The 18,676-nt window shown below is 52.5% G+C and overlaps 6 protein-coding genes across 6 annotated transcripts; 3 read left to right on the forward strand and 3 right to left on the reverse strand.

The window, feature by feature from the left end:
- Positions 1-75: 75 nt before the first annotated feature.
- Positions 76-1,712, reverse strand: PSV08DRAFT_409954 (uncharacterized protein; the record flags this gene model as incomplete). Its single annotated transcript, XM_014226938.2, has 1 exon — positions 76-1,712. One exon carries the CDS (start codon positions 1,710-1,712, stop codon positions 195-197), a length of 1,518 nt encoding a protein of 505 aa, XP_014082413.2. The 3' UTR covers positions 76-194.
- Positions 1,713-2,521: 809 nt separating this feature from the next.
- Positions 2,522-5,636, reverse strand: PSV08DRAFT_351807 (tubulin beta chain; the record flags this gene model as incomplete). Its single annotated transcript, XM_014226936.2, has 7 exons — positions 2,522-3,706; positions 3,763-3,885; positions 3,941-3,964; positions 4,552-4,675; positions 4,723-5,224; positions 5,287-5,473; positions 5,538-5,636. 7 exons carry the CDS (start codon positions 5,634-5,636, stop codon positions 2,522-2,524), a joined length of 2,244 nt encoding a protein of 747 aa, XP_014082411.2.
- A 578-nt stretch (positions 5,637-6,214) lies between these two features.
- Positions 6,215-6,984, forward strand: PSV08DRAFT_300552 (Prefoldin). The gene is made up of 3 exons (XM_014226935.2): positions 6,215-6,281; positions 6,360-6,526; positions 6,636-6,984. The coding sequence occupies exons 1-3, from the start codon at positions 6,252-6,254 to the stop codon at positions 6,796-6,798; spliced, it is 360 nt and encodes a 119-aa protein (XP_014082410.1). The 5' UTR covers positions 6,215-6,251; the 3' UTR covers positions 6,799-6,984.
- PSV08DRAFT_203147 (2-oxoacid dehydrogenases acyltransferase-domain-containing protein) lies at positions 6,960-8,788 on the reverse strand. Its single transcript, XM_014226934.2, has 4 exons — positions 8,578-8,788; positions 8,420-8,523; positions 8,301-8,372; positions 6,960-8,242 (listed from the first exon to the last, which is right to left on the reverse strand). Exons 1-4 carry the CDS (start codon positions 8,756-8,758, stop codon positions 7,088-7,090), a joined length of 1,512 nt encoding a protein of 503 aa, XP_014082409.1. The 5' UTR covers positions 8,759-8,788; the 3' UTR covers positions 6,960-7,087.
- A 1,951-nt stretch (positions 8,789-10,739) lies between these two features.
- PSV08DRAFT_223878 (DNA replication regulator SLD3-domain-containing protein) lies at positions 10,740-14,870 on the forward strand (the record flags this gene model as incomplete). The annotated part of the gene is made up of 4 exons (XM_066092182.1): positions 10,740-10,989; positions 11,040-11,207; positions 11,491-11,532; positions 12,202-14,870. 4 exons carry the CDS (start codon positions 10,740-10,742, stop codon positions 14,868-14,870), a joined length of 3,129 nt encoding a protein of 1,042 aa, XP_065949145.1.
- An 878-nt stretch (positions 14,871-15,748) lies between these two features.
- Positions 15,749-18,300, forward strand: PSV08DRAFT_390957 (uncharacterized protein; the record flags this gene model as incomplete). The annotated part of the gene is made up of 2 exons (XM_014226930.2): positions 15,749-16,429; positions 16,493-18,300. 2 exons carry the CDS (start codon positions 15,749-15,751, stop codon positions 18,242-18,244), a joined length of 2,433 nt encoding a protein of 810 aa, XP_014082405.1. The 3' UTR covers positions 18,245-18,300.
- Positions 18,301-18,676: the final 376 nt, after the last annotated feature.

The raw sequence follows: 18,676 nt of genomic DNA on the forward strand, positions 1-18,676 counted from the left end.
AATCAGAGGAAAAACAAACCACGCGTCTACCCCGCCTGTCAAAACAGACTAGACAAGCACTCATACACATGCATATGCGTGGTGCCAAAAGCAGTTTACTTTTTATAGTTCATCTATTCTCATCTAGATTGAGACTATTTAGCCACTTCACTCTGTCTTACATGCACGTATGCACCTATATACGTTGCCGGGCCTTAAGCAGCTTTCTGCTTCTTCAATATATAATCACCGCCTTTTACCGCCTTGTATATACCATAGAGACCGGATAAGAACGCATTGCTTTTCACAAACCTCTTCAACAAGCCCTTGACTCCCGTGCCAAAGTCTTGTTTCCGGCCTCGGTCCTTGACCTTGTCCCATATCGAAGGCAGAGACGTGGCGTGGTATTTCCGACGGAACTCGTCGTACTTGTGCTTGTCGTAGACCTGCCACCACTCATCTTCACTGTAAAATACGCGCGAGTAGAGCCATTTCAAACCGCCTAGCTCCCGCATCTTCGCTTCAATCTCACGGTTCGCACGGACGAATTCTGCTTCGTTAGATGGATACGGGCCCCACAGCCCGACACTGATACTCTCACCCTCATACCCGTCTACTTGCTTGCCGCCAACCAGCCCACTAAACGGGTTCGCATGCCCCATTGAGCTCCTGCAATCGCGGCGCAGCGGACAAAGCCAAATAGGATACAAGCTAAACGCCTCGTCGGCATACTCAAGAAACGGCGCAGCATTATCAGCTGGAAACGCAATGTCATGAATGATGTAGCGATCTGTATATCCTGACGCATGCAAAGCATGATACATGATGCGTGTGTGCATAAAGTAATCGAGCAAGAAGCGCGTTAGCCACGTAAACGGCACCATGAAGTGCCTGTAGGCGTACATGCCCATCCAGAAGGCGCCGCGGTCGTACCGGAAGAGGTAGTCTTGGATAGGCACCAGTTCTTTAGTGATGATGTCGCGGGACGAGGCGGTCTGCGCGTGGATCCAGAACCACTCGTCCCACGGCCGGGAAAAGCGCTGGACGGGAAGATGGGAAGACGTAGAGGTAGGCGTATCGACGAGTCGACCTGCGACGATGACGCCCGTGCCTTTTGAAAACACGACGCCATCGACGTAGTCGTTTCGTTCGTCACTCGCGTGATACTTCATCTTTTCTGTTGCATCTTCAAACGAGAAGGTGGGATAGTATGTCACTTCAACCATCTGTCTCAGTGGAATCAATTGCATCTCCACCATTGTTAGTACGCCCAGAGTCCCGAAACTGCCTCGGAGTCCTTCGAACAAGTCGGCGTTCTGGCCGGCAGATGCAATCACAAGCGTGCCGTCTGCAAGCACAACTTCAGCGCTTAGCACGGTCCGGTCAAAGAAGCCGTACTTGAAGCTGCTGCTTTCGCCGGCGGTCCCGACGAAACCTCCGCCGACGGTGATTCCTGGAAATTCCATGACAACGGGTGGAAGTAAGCCGGCTTTCATGGTTTCCTGGACGAGGACGTCCATGGGGACGTTGGGTTCGATCAGGGCGGTTTTGGTGTCATGATTGATGGAGATGACGTGATTGAGGGTGCTGACGTCGACAATGGCATCGCGGTCGAAATCTACGTGTCGTGTGCTGTTTGTGCTGCCGTGATAGATGCGGAAAGCTGTTTTTGTGGCGTAAAAGTGTTGGACGCGAGAGCGCACTGCTTCTACGATGGTTTTGTGACGCTCCATTTTCTGCGCGGTTTGGCGCAGAACGAGAGATGGTAATATTTGTTTTTGGCTACGGCTAATGCTGCTGCACTGTCTATGTGTGGCTGTGAGGTGAAGTTACTAAAGCTGCAATTGCCAATTGCTGTATGTATATGTATGCACGCTATGCTACATACGGTCACTGAAAGCGCTTCCACGTAAGAACTAGTAATAGTATCCTTGTTGAGACTGAGTCAGATAAGGATTGACCAGAATGTCATCTGTAGTAGTTATAGTTAAATAGTAGGAGATTGTAACTATTGATCTTTCTTGTAAAACCCCGAGATGTTATGCAATGTCTTCGGTCTCTATATAGTGCTAGGACATAGAGTTAAACCAGGCTTTAATGGTGCCAACGAAACGATCTACATTGCTACCAAATCTGAGACAATCTCTCTAACTTATAAATTACCACCATGACAGGGTGAAGACTATGGAATCGAAATACAATATGCACAGCTTTGTACTTCTGCAAGAAGGGAATAACTAAGTTAGTAACATCAAATTCACTCATCACTCCATTCACAACACTCTGCAGCACAAGACATATTCCACATATGATAATTGATTACAGCATCTTTTCGCTAACAAGAAGTTTCAAGGAGAATGGTGTCGTTGCCCGTGACGATGCTTTGTCGCGGGAATCAAGACTACCATTCCCGCACCATTGCATCCCATAGAAGAACGACCCGATTGCTCGCAGTACGAATCGAATTGATAACATGGTTGTTGACCTGCATTCGCAATGATCAAACAGCCAAGCCCAGCAGGAATATTTAGTCTTGACCACTCTACTCCTCAGCCTCAAGAGGAGCCTCCTCGTCGTACTCCTCCTCACCCTCGGAGACGGAAGCCTCCTGGTATTGCTGGTACTCGGAGACCAAGTCGTTCATGTTGGACTCAGCCTCAGTGAACTCCATCTCGTCCATACCCTCACCAGTGTACCAATGCAAGAAAGCCTTGCGCCTGAACATGGCAGTGAACTGGTCACCGACACGCTTGAACAGCTCCTGGATCGAGGTCGAGTTACCGACGAAGGTGGAGGACATCTTGAGGCCGCGAGGAGGAATGGAGCAGAGGGCGGTCTGCACATTGTTGGGGATCCACTCAACGAAGTAGGAAGAGTTCTTGTTCTGGACGTTGCGCATCTGGTCCTCAACCTCCTTCATCGAGACCTTACCGCGGAAGTAGGCGGAGCAGGTCAGGTAGCGACCGTTGCGGAAGTCGGAAGCAGCCATCATGTTCTTGGGGTCGAACATTTGCTGGGTGAGCTCGGGAACGGTGACGGCGCGGAAGGAGTGGGCGCCACGGCTGGTGAGAGGAGCGAAACCAACCATGAAGAAGTGGAGACGAGGGAAGGGAACCATGTTGACGGCCAGCTTCCTCAGGTCAGAGTTGAGCTGACCAGGGAAACGCAGACAGGTGGTGACACCCGACATGACGGCGGAGACGAGGTGGTTCAGGTCGCCGTAGGAGGGGTTGTTCAGCTTGAGGGTCCTCATGCAGATGTCGTAGAGAGCCTCGTTGTCAATGCAGAAGGTCTCGTCGGAGTTCTCAACCAGCTGGTGGATGGAGAGTGTGGCGTTGTAGGGCTCGACAACGGTGTCGGAGACCTTGGGCGAGGGCACAACGGAGTATGTGGCCATCATGCGGTCGGGGAACTCCTCACGGATCTTGGAAATGAGGAGCGTTCCCATACCGGCACCGGTACCACCACCGAGAGAGTGGGTGATCTGGAAACCCTGGAGGCAGTCGCAGCCCTCGGCCTCGCGACGGACGACATCGAGGACCTGGTCGACAAGCTCAGCACCCTCGGTGTAGTGACCCTTTGCCCAGTTGTTACCAGCACCAGACTGGCCAAAGACGAAGTTGTCGGGGCGGAAGAGCTGACCAAAGGGACCAGCGCGGACGGCGTCCATGGTACCGGGCTCGAGATCAACGAGGACGGCACGGGGCACGAACTTGTTGTTGGAGGCCTGCTGCAGATCAGTATTGGTCTTTTTTTCCGTCGGACCTTTAGGGGGCGACGTACTTCGTTGAAGTAGACGTTCATGCGCTCGAGCTGGAGGTCAGAGGTGCCGTTGTAGACACCAGAGCCATCGAGACCATGCTCGCCGGAGATGGTCTGCCAGAAGGCGGCACCAATCTGGTTACCCTGCAGAGTGTGTTAGAAGCCGCGTCGACGGCTTTTGCAGGGAGCGAAAACATACGCATTGACCGGTCTGAAGGTGAACCTGTAGCAGAGAATGGCTGTCAGCTGTCTTGTTTGCAATCTCGTGTTGTCCCTGAATGCAGATCGCGGGGCAAGGTTGCGCCACGCGCTGGACTCGAGGGAGGGTCGGATACGTACAATCTCACGCATGATGGCGGTTTGGGGTGTGGGATATGGGAAGTAGAGAGGTGAGAGTGTGAGGAGCTGTGTTTGGGGCGGGTGGATGGGTGTTGGTGATGTGGAGAGGCGGTGTGAAGGGGAGCAGTTAAACAAACTGTGCGGGTCTGCACAGGCCAGGCCCCCTCGCGTCGGCGCTAAGCACAACAGGCACCAGCTTTGGACATAATCTGGTGCTGCTACCGATATGTCCACGCACAACAAAGGGCATAAGCAAAGGCCATGTCTTGCGCTGCCTCGTGTGCATCTACACGTATGCCTGCATCTATACATTGGCCTCCTTGCGCACGCCGAAAAAAAAGAAAAGAAAAAACTCACAGCGCCCGACAGGTACCAAACAGTAGTCGCATCTACGTACTAGTACACTACATCCATGGCAACCCCAGCAGCATGCTACGCCACCTTCTTCGCATCCCTTCCTCTGGCCCTTACCTCGGGCACCGTCCACACATTTGGCCACTGCAACTCGTACTCGTCCTGTCTGTAATTAAGACAGTGCCTGAGCCAGATGCCCCACACAATGTAGAAATATGCCCCCAGCCCAGTCATCAAGTGCCTGTCGGTGTGAGTCTGTGTCGCTGCAAGCACGTTGCGCATACGTACCACCATCCATGCCCCTCGAGCACGAAGCCCCAAGGCATGCCCACTTGCCTCCGCCACCAGATCAGCCGCGAGCAGAAGACGTTGTCGAGATTCCAAATGGCAAATCCACCCAGGAAGATGCTGAGGCCAAAGCCAATCATCTTCCACATCGTGCTCAGAATCTCTTCGTCTCGCTGGTTTTCCTGTCGCACTGCCTTTGCACTCCCGTCCAGACGCGGGTTCGCTGCCTCTCTCTCCTGTGATCGGAAGCGCGGCCGGATATTGACCTCCATTACGTAGAGGGCGCGAAAGAACACAACCGCTGTAAGAACTGCGTATGCATTCTGGTGAAAGGTTGGGTCTTGCAGGTAGTGATAGTAGAGCGTGATGAACACCGCCAGCGACGTCAGGCAGATGGCGAGCACCGTGGAATACAGTCGTGACTTGCCGTAGGAGAACGTGGCATAGTTCATCAGACATGTCGTGTAAATCATCGAAAGCTCATCGACAAGCTGCATGGGGTCTGTCGTCATCAGGAATGGGTTCACCCTCTCTCTGCCCCCCTCTCTCTGTTGCTAGACGTACACTTCAATGTCGCGTGAAACAACAAGCTGCCGCTCCCGACAAGCAAATAGCCAACAAAGCTAACAAGAAAGACTGTGTCGTGCCCATACTTCAAGCAGTTGCGAATGCCCTTTGTGGCTAGATATATGAACAAGAGGTTGGTCAGAGTATTCACCGCTTCAGCAATAAAATCAGTGACAACATAGTTCTTGATGCAGCCTCGTCAGTAACACACTCTGCTAAACATGGTCGCCAGAGCGAATTCAACACACCTCCTCACACCAGTCCAGTGTGCTTGTTACCGGGGAAAAGTAGCCGTCCTGTTCAGGCGGATACGCTATCGACGGGAGGCGAGAGAGAAGCCCAGACATGCTGGCGCCGAAAGAGAAAAGCAAAAATGGACGAAAAGCACGAAAAAAAATTCGATACGCTACCATGCGTTCACTGCTGGACGATGACAGTTATACGTATCCAGTCTCGGACTTGCCGGAAGTGGCAGCTTCCCGAAAGCCGGCCAAAACACAACGGCACTAGAAAAAAGGAAATTTGGATGCGAAATAGTAAAACGACCGCAGGGTTGTATTTAAAGCTTGAAACTTTTAATCAATTGAGCTCTAATGCTTTGTCCCAAGTATCCTAGATATGACCCCGCGTTGTTGTAGCCCTCAAGGTCGGCTATCAATGTGACGACAACGGCAACCGAGGAGACAGTTGCTGCAAGTATCTAGTGAAAGCAATCGTAGTACTAGATATATGCATCTCCTACAACCTACCTGCATCCTAGCCTTTCCCAAATACTATCAACATTCATCCCAGTCCATCTATCGTGAGGGGCGCCAGCGTAGCCCCCACCAGCCAATCACAACCCCGCCACCCACCGAACCGAGTTTGAACCAACCCATCCTCCTGCCGCCCTTACTTCACGAGCCCCAGCCAGGGTCGTGGCAGTCCCCATTAGCCAAAACCCCCCCAAAACCCTCGCAAATATGTCCATGCCCAACGAGGCCTTGCAAAAGGTGTGTTCAGCCTTCTAAACGCGTGATACCGAGTAAAGAATGTTTTTTGTGTGTTGTACCTGACACAAAAAAACGCAGGTCCTACAGGAAATCAGCCAGAAAAAGGCGTTTGCTGAACAACAACTCGTCATCGTGAAGCAGCAAAAAGCCGCTCGAGCAAGGGAAAGCCGCATGTTGCAGCTTACCTCGTCAGAGGTTTCGTCGCTGCCTGCAGACACAAAAGTGTACGAGGGCGTTGGGAAGATGTAAGTCACACATTTACTACCATCTCTCGCTTTTGCCTCGTGACCGCGGGGCATCTGAAGAACATCAAGAAATGATAGGAAGGGAGCTGATTTTTTTTTCTGAACAAAGGTTCGTCTGCACACCTATCCCAGACGTGCAAAAGAGGTTGGAGCAGGAGAGTGAGGCGCTGACTAAAGAGATGGCGAACTTGGATAAGAAGGAGGATTACCTGGAGAAGACATATGCGAATAGTAAGAGTAGTCTTGAGCAGGTGCTCAAGGGCGCGGCTTGAGCTTCGTCACCATCTGCACAGCGTATCGAGATCATGACAAGCCCCAAGTACGATGAAGGTCAAGTGAAGAGAGCATATGACGGTGCGTCGGTATGCCCGCTGCAGCAGCTCTCGATATAAACACTCTCATCAACGAGCAAAATAAAAAAAAAGATGATGATAGAAATGTACAACTCCATTGTATATCGGAACGCATACTATTGAAACCTGCAGATGACAAACCATCTATCACGCCCATGATGCATATGTATATATCCACCTATATCAAACTTTTTTTAGAACCCCCAATCTACCTCATCCTCACAAGCATGTTCTCCACCCCCTCAATACACTTCCTCACCTCCTCCGCCGCACGCGCCACATATGCCCCATCCACAACCCTATGATCCGCACTCCAGCTAAACACGCACTCCTCCCTCTCCACCAACTCCCTGTTCGCCCCAAACGCAGGCACAACCCTCGCCTTACCAATTCCCAGTATACCCACTTGCGGTCCTACAATGACGGGTGCAACGGTACCGCCGCCGATACTGCCAATGTTGCTGACTGTAAATGTGGCGCCGGTGAGGTCGGCAGAGGTGAGTTTGCCGGAGCGGGCGAGCGAGCTCAATCGCTGGATCTCTTGTGCGAGAGATGCGATACTGTGATTTTGCACGTTCTTGATGACAGGCACGAGGAGACCGGAAGGCGAGTCGACAGCGACGCCGATGTTGTGGCTTCCCTTTAAGATCATCTGCGGCTTGTCGGGATTCGTGCTAGTGTCAAGGTGCGAGTTGAGCAAGGGGAACTGCTGAAATGCTAGAGAGACGGCTTTGATGATGACGGGTAGTGGTGTGATTCTGTCTGCCTTTTCACGGCCTGCATTGTATTTTTTGCGTAGCGAGGTGAGGGAGCTGAAATCTACCGAGTCGGTGTAGAGGAAGTGTGGTATTGAGAGGGACTTGGTCATTTGCTTGAACATGCCGGATTGGACAGGTGTGAGAGGCTTGATCTGGTCTTCTAGTTGCTGGGTTGGGACAGGCGTGGGCGTTGTTGTGACGCGTGGTACGCTTGCGGTCTGCTTAGCAGACTCAATGTGCCGTTGAACATCTTCTTTGAGCACACGTCCTTCCCTTCCTGTGCCTTGTATGTCCTCAATTCTGAGCTTGTGTTCCTTGATCATGTGCCGTACTGCTGGTGTAGCAAGGGACGCATATTTGCCCGGTTGTCGTGGTGTTGGCGACGCCGCTGCTTGAGATGATTCTGATGGCAGAGCCGCGCTCTGATCTGACTTTGGAACATGGCCGGTAGCAGCCTTGGTATCATTGCGATCAATCTCAATGCCCTGTTCTTGTGCCTCTGTCGCCTTTGATGGTTCTTCCTTTGGTTGTTCGCTTGAACCACCGTTAAGCAGAGCTTCGTCGGCAGCAGAGATCTCGCTCTGAATGTCAATGTCTACCAATGGCTTTGAAAGTAAGCTTAGTTTTGGGAGAAATTGGGGGGGAGGGGGGGAACAAGGCTACCTTTCCAACCTTGGCCATGTCGTCCGGCTCATAGTACAGCTTCTTAATGACGCCATCGAATCGAGAGGTTATCTGCTGATATTAGCGGCTGCTTCGTGCATAAATAGTCCTTCTTTTACCTCAACCGACGCCTTATCCGATTGCACTTCGCAAATGGGGTCAAACTGCTCGACGCGCGCTCCAGGCTTGACGAACCACTGGATGACCTGACACTCGGTGATACCTAGACGCACTACGGTTAGCCTTGGCCAATGTATATGTTCGTTGGCCTGTTAACCTTCGCCAATGTCCGCCAGCAAGTACGGCTTGACCACCAACAGCCCTCTTGTTTCCCGGAATCCTCTTCTTTGCTCGTGTACGCGGATGTTGGCGCTCCTCCGTCCGGCAATTGACGCTCGCTGGGCAAGGTTCGGCCGGGAAAAGAGGCGCGACGCTTCTCTGCTTGCAAAAGACTTCATGGTGGATAGAGTGTGTCAACAAATCTTCTCAGCGGAAAAAACATATCCAAGTGCTGCCGCCGAGGTGTGGTGTTTGTGACGGCTCTAAGCCGACCGGTTAGCGGCGGGTAACGCTAACAGAGGTACACTCCAATCCCCGAGCCAAGATGGTTACATCACCTACCCAATGACCGCTACGTATGTGCTAACGTTAATTGAAATAACCGGACGCGTAGTACCGTTATAGCATATCGCCATCTAGTTATACAGCTCTCTACATAGCTGCACCCCAGCAGGCAATGCCTCTCTGGAAATGTACCTATTACTAACAGACACCCTGGGTACATCTGACAGAACCAAGGTAAGTGCATCGACCTTCAAAGATTTTCCATACGTAACAAGCATGTTGCAGTGCTAATATGCCACATCAAAGATGGCTTCTTTTGTGCGAAATCCCGTTTAACGAATTATTTGAGGTATTTGTCTTTTTCAATCGACCAAGAGCCCACTCAGCGCTACAACTCTAATCTCAGCGACACCAAAGCATCCAACGCAGTCAAGTAGTCAAAGATCATAAACAAAACGGGTGATACGGTATAGTGGAGACAGAAGTTAGATGAACGAATGTTCATCACACTACCTAACAGGGGACCCCAGACCTCTGTACTCCACACCAGCACCGTTTCCGGACTACTAGCATCGTCCTCATCATCTTGAATCTAACGTGTCTTACAATGCTTCAGAAGCAGTCTTTACACTGCATATCGTCGTTATGTCATCGTGCATTCCACTAACTAGCAGTCGCCGCGCTGTCATTCCAAATGTCATACAGCATGCATGCGGATATATCCGTCGGTGAGACGACCGGGAATATTATCGCTTCCATTGACCTCATCGTAAGAAGTCTCTTCTTGCGGCTGCTGTTCTCATAATTGTCGCACCGATGCGCTTTCTCACACCATCTCCACACTCGATGTTGCTGTTGGGCCAAGACACATGTCTCTTCGAGCAGTTGAAGGGTAGTAACAGGACGAGTACAGAGCAGACATCACTACCGATACTTTGACCAAAGGCTTGGTGGTAGCCGTCTTACTGAATCTTCTCGTTGGGGATCACCCCGCGTCTAAGTTATTGATTATCGGCAGGGTCCCTTCCAACATGCTTGCATAGGAGATGATCATCGTGCAATCAGCCCATGTCGTCAGTATGTCCTCTAGAAATTCTAAACTAGAAATTTGATTACCGGGTAACAACCGCAAGCGTCATGGATCTTCCGAATTATCCGGGAATCTTGCATTCAATACTCGAGTTCTGCGTGTTAAGTATTCTGCGTTCCCTCGATATCCGCAGTAATGGTGTATGTGCTGATCTCGACCGTAACAATCGAACACGTATATATTGAATACATCTATTCTCCGATTCCCGTCGACAAGAAGACACGATTTAGCCTATTCTTGGTATGATGATTAAAACCCTAGCAGCATTGGCCTATGTGGCCTTTGCGTCGGCCGCTGAATACTGGGAAACAGAGCCAGGTGGTTACCGCCCTTTTGGATCTGAAATTACGAATGGCGCCTATCCCCAAGACTTCGCTCTGGTTGGGCCACATCTGGAGCCAGTTCACGATTCCCAAAAGCCTTCCACTGGACTGGCCGTCGATTCGGCTCACCAGCTCTACCTGACGTATCCCCGCAACAGCGGGCAGACACCCAACAACGTCGTGATTTGCACTTCTTTCAACGATGAAAAGCCATGGCCCAACGCAAGAATACAGAACTGTACACCAGGACAAGATCCAAGCACATGCTTCATTAATGTACAGAATGTTATCTTGGATGATCGAGGACGGCTCTGGGTTGTTGATAGTGGTATTCCTTACAACGCAACCCCCGAAACCCATGCTATTTTTGGAGGTGCAAAGCTGATGAGCTTTGATGAACAAACGGGCGAGCATCTTCGAACCTATGTAATACCGGAAAAGCTATTGTCGAATCGAACAGACATGAATGACCTGCGCATCAACACGACTCTTGGCGGGAAGGAAGGGTTTGCTTTTATTGCAGATGCCAGTGCGAAGAGTTCGCTCCTAACAGTCAACCTTCATGATGGAAGTGCTCTGAGGAGGCTATTCAACACCAGTATTGTCCAAGCAGACGAGAACTATGTTGGTTCTTATGCTGGCGAACTTGTGTATACTTGGAATGGGACGAAGAAGGGCCATCTTACTACTGGAGCAGACGGAATCGCATTGGGTGAGTACAGTTGGTTCGAAATATCCTTCTACCGCTGATAGCAAAAACAGCATCTGGTAACTTTTACTGGGGCGTCCTGGCATCCCGACGCTTCTACTACATCTCTCAGGAGGTTCTCGTCGACTCTAACAAGACAGACGAGGAGGTCCTTGCCGCAGTACAGTATCCAGGCCAGTGCGGTTCGGAGCAGGCTGGCTTCACAGCCGACGACCGAGGACGTGTGTACATTGCTGCAAGCGAGCAAAATGCGATTTATTATGTCGACACCCTTAAGTCTGAAATTAACATGACTATTAATGGCGACGCCCCCGGTGGTCCTGGTCTTATTCCAGCACAGGATTATGTAGTGAATGTGCTGGCGCGGAGCGCTTTGATTCAGCATGCTGACTCAATGGCTATTTTGGATGGATGGCTATACTTTAACACTAATCAGCTTATGTTGGGTCCGAAGTTCAACTATAACAATGTTGACAAAAGACGCGGTCCATTCCGGAGTTATAGGCTTTGGATTGGAAGAGGACCTGCTGTTTGAAGCAGACGAAGGTACGGTCGGGCATTGGGTCCAGGTCTTGAGCCCCTGCTGTGTTGAGACACAGTTTCTACAAGGGCGAGAAATACACAATCTGGAATCATAATTCTTTATGCTAGAAACATGCACACTGTAGCTGTCTAGTGCTGCTATAGTATCTGATATATATTCTCACAGACACCACCCATTGTGAAACAAATAGAGCACGTTTCTTAACTCAATTCCCCGTGCCTTACATGGCCATGGCGGAAATTTAGATGCTATTGATAGTCTCAGTCCCTTACCAAAATTACTGACAATGTGGGACAACGGCAAGGGGTGGAAATCAATAAAGATTTTATTAGACACTAGTAGAAACGTGGTAGCAGCGGGATACCGACAGGGATTACCAACTATGACAATGACTACTACCTCTTTCGATCGACGTTCCTGGTAACTGACTTGGTTCTCTTATTTGGAAAGCAGGGGTTGCTCTTATGAATCGAGATGGCACTCGGGAATGACGTGGTAGCGCGGGAGATGGAGTGCACGAGCCTTCGTGATTCGCGACACGCGTTGGCGGAGGGCATACCCAAACCGTTTCGAGAATCGACGACGGCCTTCGACAGCCCACCAACAACCATGCCCAGGTCCAATGTCGGCATACGCATTGCAAACAAAGACAATGCTACAACCTGTTCCAGAAACGCAAACACAACTGCTACGACTAGCCACCAAACATGAGGAACCAAAAACCCAGCTGCCCTCGAAACTCACCAGAGACTCTCTCTGTGGCCTCGGAGCCTTCAATAAGCCTTTTACGATTCGGCCGTATTCCGGATCACCGCACGCTAAGACTGTGACGTTCAAGCCCGTCCGAGTGGTTGGGCGTTCTCAACTGCCTCTTACACTCCTCGATACCTCTACCGACGACGACTTCGCTCCAAACAGCCTCTTCGCCGCTCATGTTGATATTTTGGAACAGGATGAACTGGAAAAGGAAGAGGATAGGGTCTTGAGGGTGCTTATTGCTCAGCTGGAGACAAAGAAGAGTCTATACGTAATAGAGCGGGTAAAAGAACGCATATACAGTATTTGCAAGCTGGCAAGCTGGCTGAAGGAGAAGGATGTCGCCGACTTGTGGGATCCAGGCAATCTGCATAAACTTCCCGTAAGAACCAGGGTGGACAAAAACACAGGCACATCTGGAGAATGGTGGCAACAAGCTGCAGTAGAGACACAGACCATGGAGCCGTTAATAAGACGCACCAAGATGGGTATGTTTCGACCAAAGCCCCCACAAGTGCCTGACGCAATGGACGCCCAGCAATCACAAGGTATTCCAGCACCGCAGGATATGGACAGCCTGGATAGTGTACCAACTGAGTCCCTGCTTGAGCCACTACCAGCACCACTGTCACCACAAGAACAACTTGATCTACTGGTACAGCAATATCTGGATGCGGTTTACATGTCCAAAACATCTCTTGCATACTTTACCAAAGGACCGCTGACTCGAATTCGAAATGCCTTCACCTTGGCTGAAGAAGGCGCACCCCCTACCCATGATCTTGTCACATCCCTACGAGCCATGCTACTGAGTCCCAAAGCTAGTGAGAAGAAGTATTACGAAAAGCTGCCGTCGTTCATCAAGGCCATGGCGCCAGGGAGCTATTCGGATGATGAGACCATGGCAGGAGCCAGTAAAGCGAAGAAGTCAAAGAAAAAGGCAAAGCTCGGTCGAGATGGTGTCTATGCACAAGAAGAGATTCTAGTCAAGAGATGGTGGCAGTCGGAATTACCCACTGGTGATGCAATGGCTACAGAGACTATGGACCAGCGTATCAAGAGGCGGATTGGCGATCTACGAGTTCGCGAGACGCTAGCGCAACTGATACTCATGCTTGAGATTATCGCACTCGAAGCAATGTCGACAAGCAAAGCTGGTGGCCAGCAGCTCACAAAAGAAGAGACCCAGGACCAAAGCGAGCAATCTGCACCGAGGAAGCGCAAGAAAAAACTAGACGACATCAACGTACAACTCGACTTGGCACTGGATAAGCTTTGCATATGGCACGCTACCGAAGAACTGGGAATTTTGGACTTTGACGCTAAGCCATCGCAGCAAAATGAAGACGTGGATGGCACTGGCCGCAATGGATCTAGTGATCGCCTTCATAGCTTCTGTGTTGAAGTCATCATACCTTTTTACATTAATCGACTTCCCGAGCAGGCGTTAATGGTTAACAGGAAGCTCGGTGGGCCAGCGCACAGCCTGCCAGCCAAGCGAAAGGCAAATAAGCCACCCCTCAGCTCACGCAGATCAAGAGACCCCAAAGAACCGGATGCAAAGAAATCGCGGCGCTCTCTGGCACGTGTGGCTACAGACAATACAGGGAAGATTGCCGAGCGGACAACGCCATCTTTGGGTCGATCAGCTACGGATTCGGTATTGATCGAAGGCGTAAAAAGAGAAGCAAGTGAGACGCCTCTGTCTGCAATTCCTTTTCGTCGCAGTCCGTCGAAGGGAGCAAGGCAATCCATGTCGCAGATTCGACACTTGCAGGGGCGTCAGATTGATCTGGCTGAGCCGTCGGCAGCTGCATCAGCCAAGATGAAGCAGAAGCAGCGAGTCGAGGAAGACCTACAAGAGGCTATCCTAGCACTAAAGAGGCCGAATCGGGGACTAGCTGCTGGCGGCTACATTGCCGAGAAGGAGCAACGTGGTGTTGGACAGGCAAGCAAATCCAGGAAACCAACGGTAACGGTCAGGAAGACGATCAAGGATGTCCAGGTAACGGCAACGCCACGAGTTAGTCGCAGGACGAAGAATATGGTTGAGCAGACGCCTGTGCAACAGCACTACGACCCGTTTGTTCGATCACCCGGGGAGGAGGCGCCTCATTCGAGCGGCTTCTGTGTACCCTCGTCAGGCGTGCGACCACGGCCTGGGATGGTAGCCGCAAGGGACCAGGGCCATGCAACGGCTCCAAGCCTTGGGCAATCGAGCATTGCCGAGACACCAAGCAAGGCGCCAGCAGGCAAGACCTTTTCGTCGGATGCGGTACGCAGGAGGATTTTCGCGACGCCGGTAAAAGCGGCGGAAGCGTATGCGCAGGGCGGAGGGGATGAGGGGGCGTTGCATATTTTCGAGACGCCAGCCAAAGGTGTAGTAGGGATGTCACCGTCGGAAGAGACCAAGGCCGCGCCGCTAGAAGCTACGGCAACGCCTTCAAAGTCTGTTTCCAGGACGGCCAGTGAGGGCGGGCCAGTCCCCTTCCTAGTGCGGGGACGTGATGGTGCGAGCGAGCCATCAATCTACGATGCATTGGGCTGGAACGATGACGACGACGACGACAACGGGTTTGTATAGCAATGCAAGTGTTTGAGGAGATTTGTTTCTGCTGCACGTCTGGCGGGGTACCTGCATTAGCCGGACATGGGGGAGGATGTGTGCATACAGACATGCTCATGTGTACGCACGTATGAAAGTGTGTTGTACATGTGGGTATGTGGCAGCGAGTAGCAGGGAGCGATGGGTCACGTGCGCGAGAGTAGCGAGAGGCGTTGATGGTGGAGCTCCGGCCCGAAAGGGAGGCGGTCCGCGTGCGCGCCCGGCAATTGTCGTGTCGTGTGTAGTCGCGCATTGCTGGAGGGCCTGCTGGAGGGATGGACGGGTGGGCTTGTCGCTGTGCAAGGCGAGGCGAGGCGAGGCCATGGATGGATGGATGGGTGGATGGATGGTGGGAGGCGTTGGGCGGCAGCAATGCACCCACCCACAGGCCGCAAAATGAGCAGCATGGGTGGCGCCAATGGGGAGAGGGTGCCTTGCAGATTGCACGTGCCCCTGCGAGCTTGGCCCTGCCCCCGACGAATCACACGAAGCACTCCCTTTCACCCTCGCCGGCTGAGGGGAGACGCAACCGTGCAATTTGGCCGGGGAATCTACCCACTGCTAACCCCTAGCAAGCTGCCCCTAAACATGTCTCCAGGCATAGACTGGCCCATGCCGCAAACCGTCCACAGCCCTAATCACGCTGACATTATGAAAATCAAGCCCAGGCGCCCAGCATCTTCCGCTTCTCGAGTCCTGTCCCACCTGCTCAACCACTGCCTTTGATTCGCGTCTTGTCTCGCGCTCAAGGAAAAAAAACGTTGCCCCCCCTCTCTCCCCGTCTGTTCGACGAACATGTTCAGCAGCACTGCAGCCAAGCCAAGGTAACAGCCCGTCCGCCCCCCCTGCACCCACTCATGGCCGTCACTGCAGCCTCCCGTCCTGCTCCCCCCAGGGGACAGCGCTCCCCGACGCTCAGCGATGCGGGCATGATCCTGCCCGCCCTCGAGGCCGACTACGAGCGCGCGACCTCGCCAATTCCCTTGATTGAGCGTCCGCCCTCGCCATCCGACCTGTACCGGCACGCCGACTCGAGTCCTCGCCGATTAAGTTCAGGACTCCACAGCCGGCGCCGCGCCTCACAACAAATAAGTTTCCCGTCACTATCTGCACAGTCCTCGCTTTCCGCACAGTCCTCGCGCTCGACGCTTCGCAACGCAGCCGACTCAGTCGCCTCCTCCAGGAGCATGACTACCCGTGATCTCATTCTGGCCTCGTCGCCTACCATCCACACTGCTCCCAGCAGCCACTCGCCCGGCAGTTGGCGCGGCCACGACCAGCGCAAAGCCAGCCCCTCGTCCAGCTCAATCTTCACCGAGGATCTCGATCACTGGCCCGGCTTCGACAGCCACGACAACTTCGACGACAGCGGCGTAGATCTCGAAGAGCAGGAACGACGACACCGCCCAAAGACTGACGCCGACACTGGCGACGCCATGACAGCCAATATCAGTGACGACGAAGACGATCCCTATTCGTCAGCAGCGCTCAGCAGAAGGGCAGAGATCATCCTGGCTAATGCCAAAAAGAGGTTGAATGTACGCCTTGTCCCCAACCTATGCAGTTTTGCATCCCAAGTGAGCCAATGCTTATCATAACAGGTCATGGAGGGAAACCTCCGGGGAGCACGAGAGTCATTGGTCACCTCACCCACCTTTAGCCCCAAAGGCGGACTGTCCTCTGACCTTTCACACCACATGGCAGCCAGCCGCGAGCGTGACCGAAGACTTTATGCCGGCATGGGACCGATCCCTCCGCGCCTCTCTTCCTACCGACAGTCGTTACTCACCCCCAATGGCAGCTCTGGCCACTCGCGCAACCTGAGTGAAACATCCGTGCCGCTTCCCTTTACTCCCTCGTACGTGTCGAGAGCCTCGTCAATCAAACGAGCCTCGAGTGCATTTGGTCATACCAGCGGTCCATGGGCGCCAGAAAGCTATGGTCAGGGGCGTTTTCCCATCAAAGAATCCCGAAGCGTAGATCAACTTCGCGACGCACGCAATACCTGGAACACCTCCGAACGCGAACAAGCTGTACGGTCTGCCTCGAGAAGTTCCAAATCTCCGCCTGTGCTAGAAACTCTACGCGAAGACGAAGATGGGGCCAGGATACATCGATCTACATCGGCAGCTAGTGGTCTTCGTGACCAGATGAATGATCTCAGGGGTAGAATCTCGAGTCTGAAGCTGAAGGCACAAGAAGATCATCTCCGGCGGCGCAGTATACAGAGTCTACGTGCACCTAGCCCCTTTACCTCGGCCGACACATGGTATCCATCGTCAAACACATATCGGCCTGAGAGCCCCGTTACTGGAACTACTGGGCTGGGCATCACGACTTCGCCACACACTCTGACTGGGCTCTACCCCGAGGTTCAGGACCGGCCATTGACTGCTACCACCACAACGTCGCAATTGCATGGAGAGAAGCTGGTGACACAGTACAAAGACCAACCGGCGACTACCAGAGGGAATGTATACTCTGGCCGCTCGTACGAAGAGCCAGAGGTCGATTCCGAAGAATCTGAGGCATACGAACCGTCCGAGGCGGATGATAGTGACTTTGTCTCAGTCTATGGCGAGGACGGAGAGGCTGACCCAGAGAGCGTATACGAGGATGCAGTGTATGAGATGCCTACGACGGAGCGACACGAGGACCGAGTGGATGCATTTGACTACGAGACTTTTTTCTTGCACAGTGCCATGGGAACGTACAGTCTGGGAGACCGTCGGTCCAGCACAAGTTCGGGTACCTCGGTAGCCACGACGCGACCGGTGACGGCTGTTCAGACTGGCGAGGACCAGAGCAAAGCTGAAAAGCGAGTATCATTTCACCAACGGAATCAAAGTGCGGACTCTGTATCGACGGTGGCCACATTTGCCACTGCAGCCGAAGAGCAAGACGACGAGGATGAGGACGCGAACGGGCAGATGGATCAGTTTTCGCAGCAGATCATGTCTGGTCAATCGCGGTTGCTCTCTCAGCGTATTGGTCGCAACAGCTACTTGTCGCTCCGGTCCGACTCGGCAATCAACATGCGCAGTAGCGGCATCTCGCCTCCTCAGTCGTCGCTGTCCCGCGGCTCGCCTTCACCAGCCGAGTTTGCCAGCGGCCTGCAAACATCCAAGCTCTTCTCCGTCTTGACGGAAAATTCAAGAGACGAGCCACGGATTGCGCTCAGCGACGAAGAGACGCAGCTGGTGTACGGCGTTGCTGCAGGCATCCAACACGTATGCTCACAGCTGCAGAGCACGTACGGCGAGGCGTACGAGCGCAAGGCATGGCGACGAAGACTTGACGAAGCGCGCAAGATTCTCATGGGCGAGGACCTGGAAGACGGCCAAGCTTGTTGAGAGCAGGCGCGTTCACTCACTTGAATCTCTTTTTGTGTTTCCAAACTACATGGTAATGTCTAACTTGGATGCTGCGACTTATTAGCGTAAGGCCGGACCCTGTCCCCCCATCCCCCCACGAGCCCCTCTGGATATCACGTATAATCTCGTCGACATTTTTTTGTGGTCGTCGCATGTCTTGCTTTTAGCGTTGCAGATACTCTTGTCCTTGGTCTTTTTATTTTTTTTCTTTCTTCTTTTCGCTCTTCTCTTTGTCGCTAGTATTCTTCTTCTTCTTTTCATCATCTTCTTCTCCTTTCAAGACACCCTTTAGCAGACTTGCTTGCATCTCCTTGGAGGGGTCACGACTCTAGATGGTTTCTTTCCTTTGTGTATTGATACCCCGAGGCGGGCGCGGGGTCACGAGCTCCGGTGTAGGTGGACATGGATATA

This window comes from Bipolaris maydis (genome assembly GCF_028858645.1).
Source record: "Bipolaris maydis strain C4 unplaced genomic scaffold PSV08scaffold_7, whole genome shotgun sequence".
Taxonomy (NCBI): Eukaryota; Fungi; Ascomycota; class Dothideomycetes; order Pleosporales; family Pleosporaceae; genus Bipolaris; species Bipolaris maydis.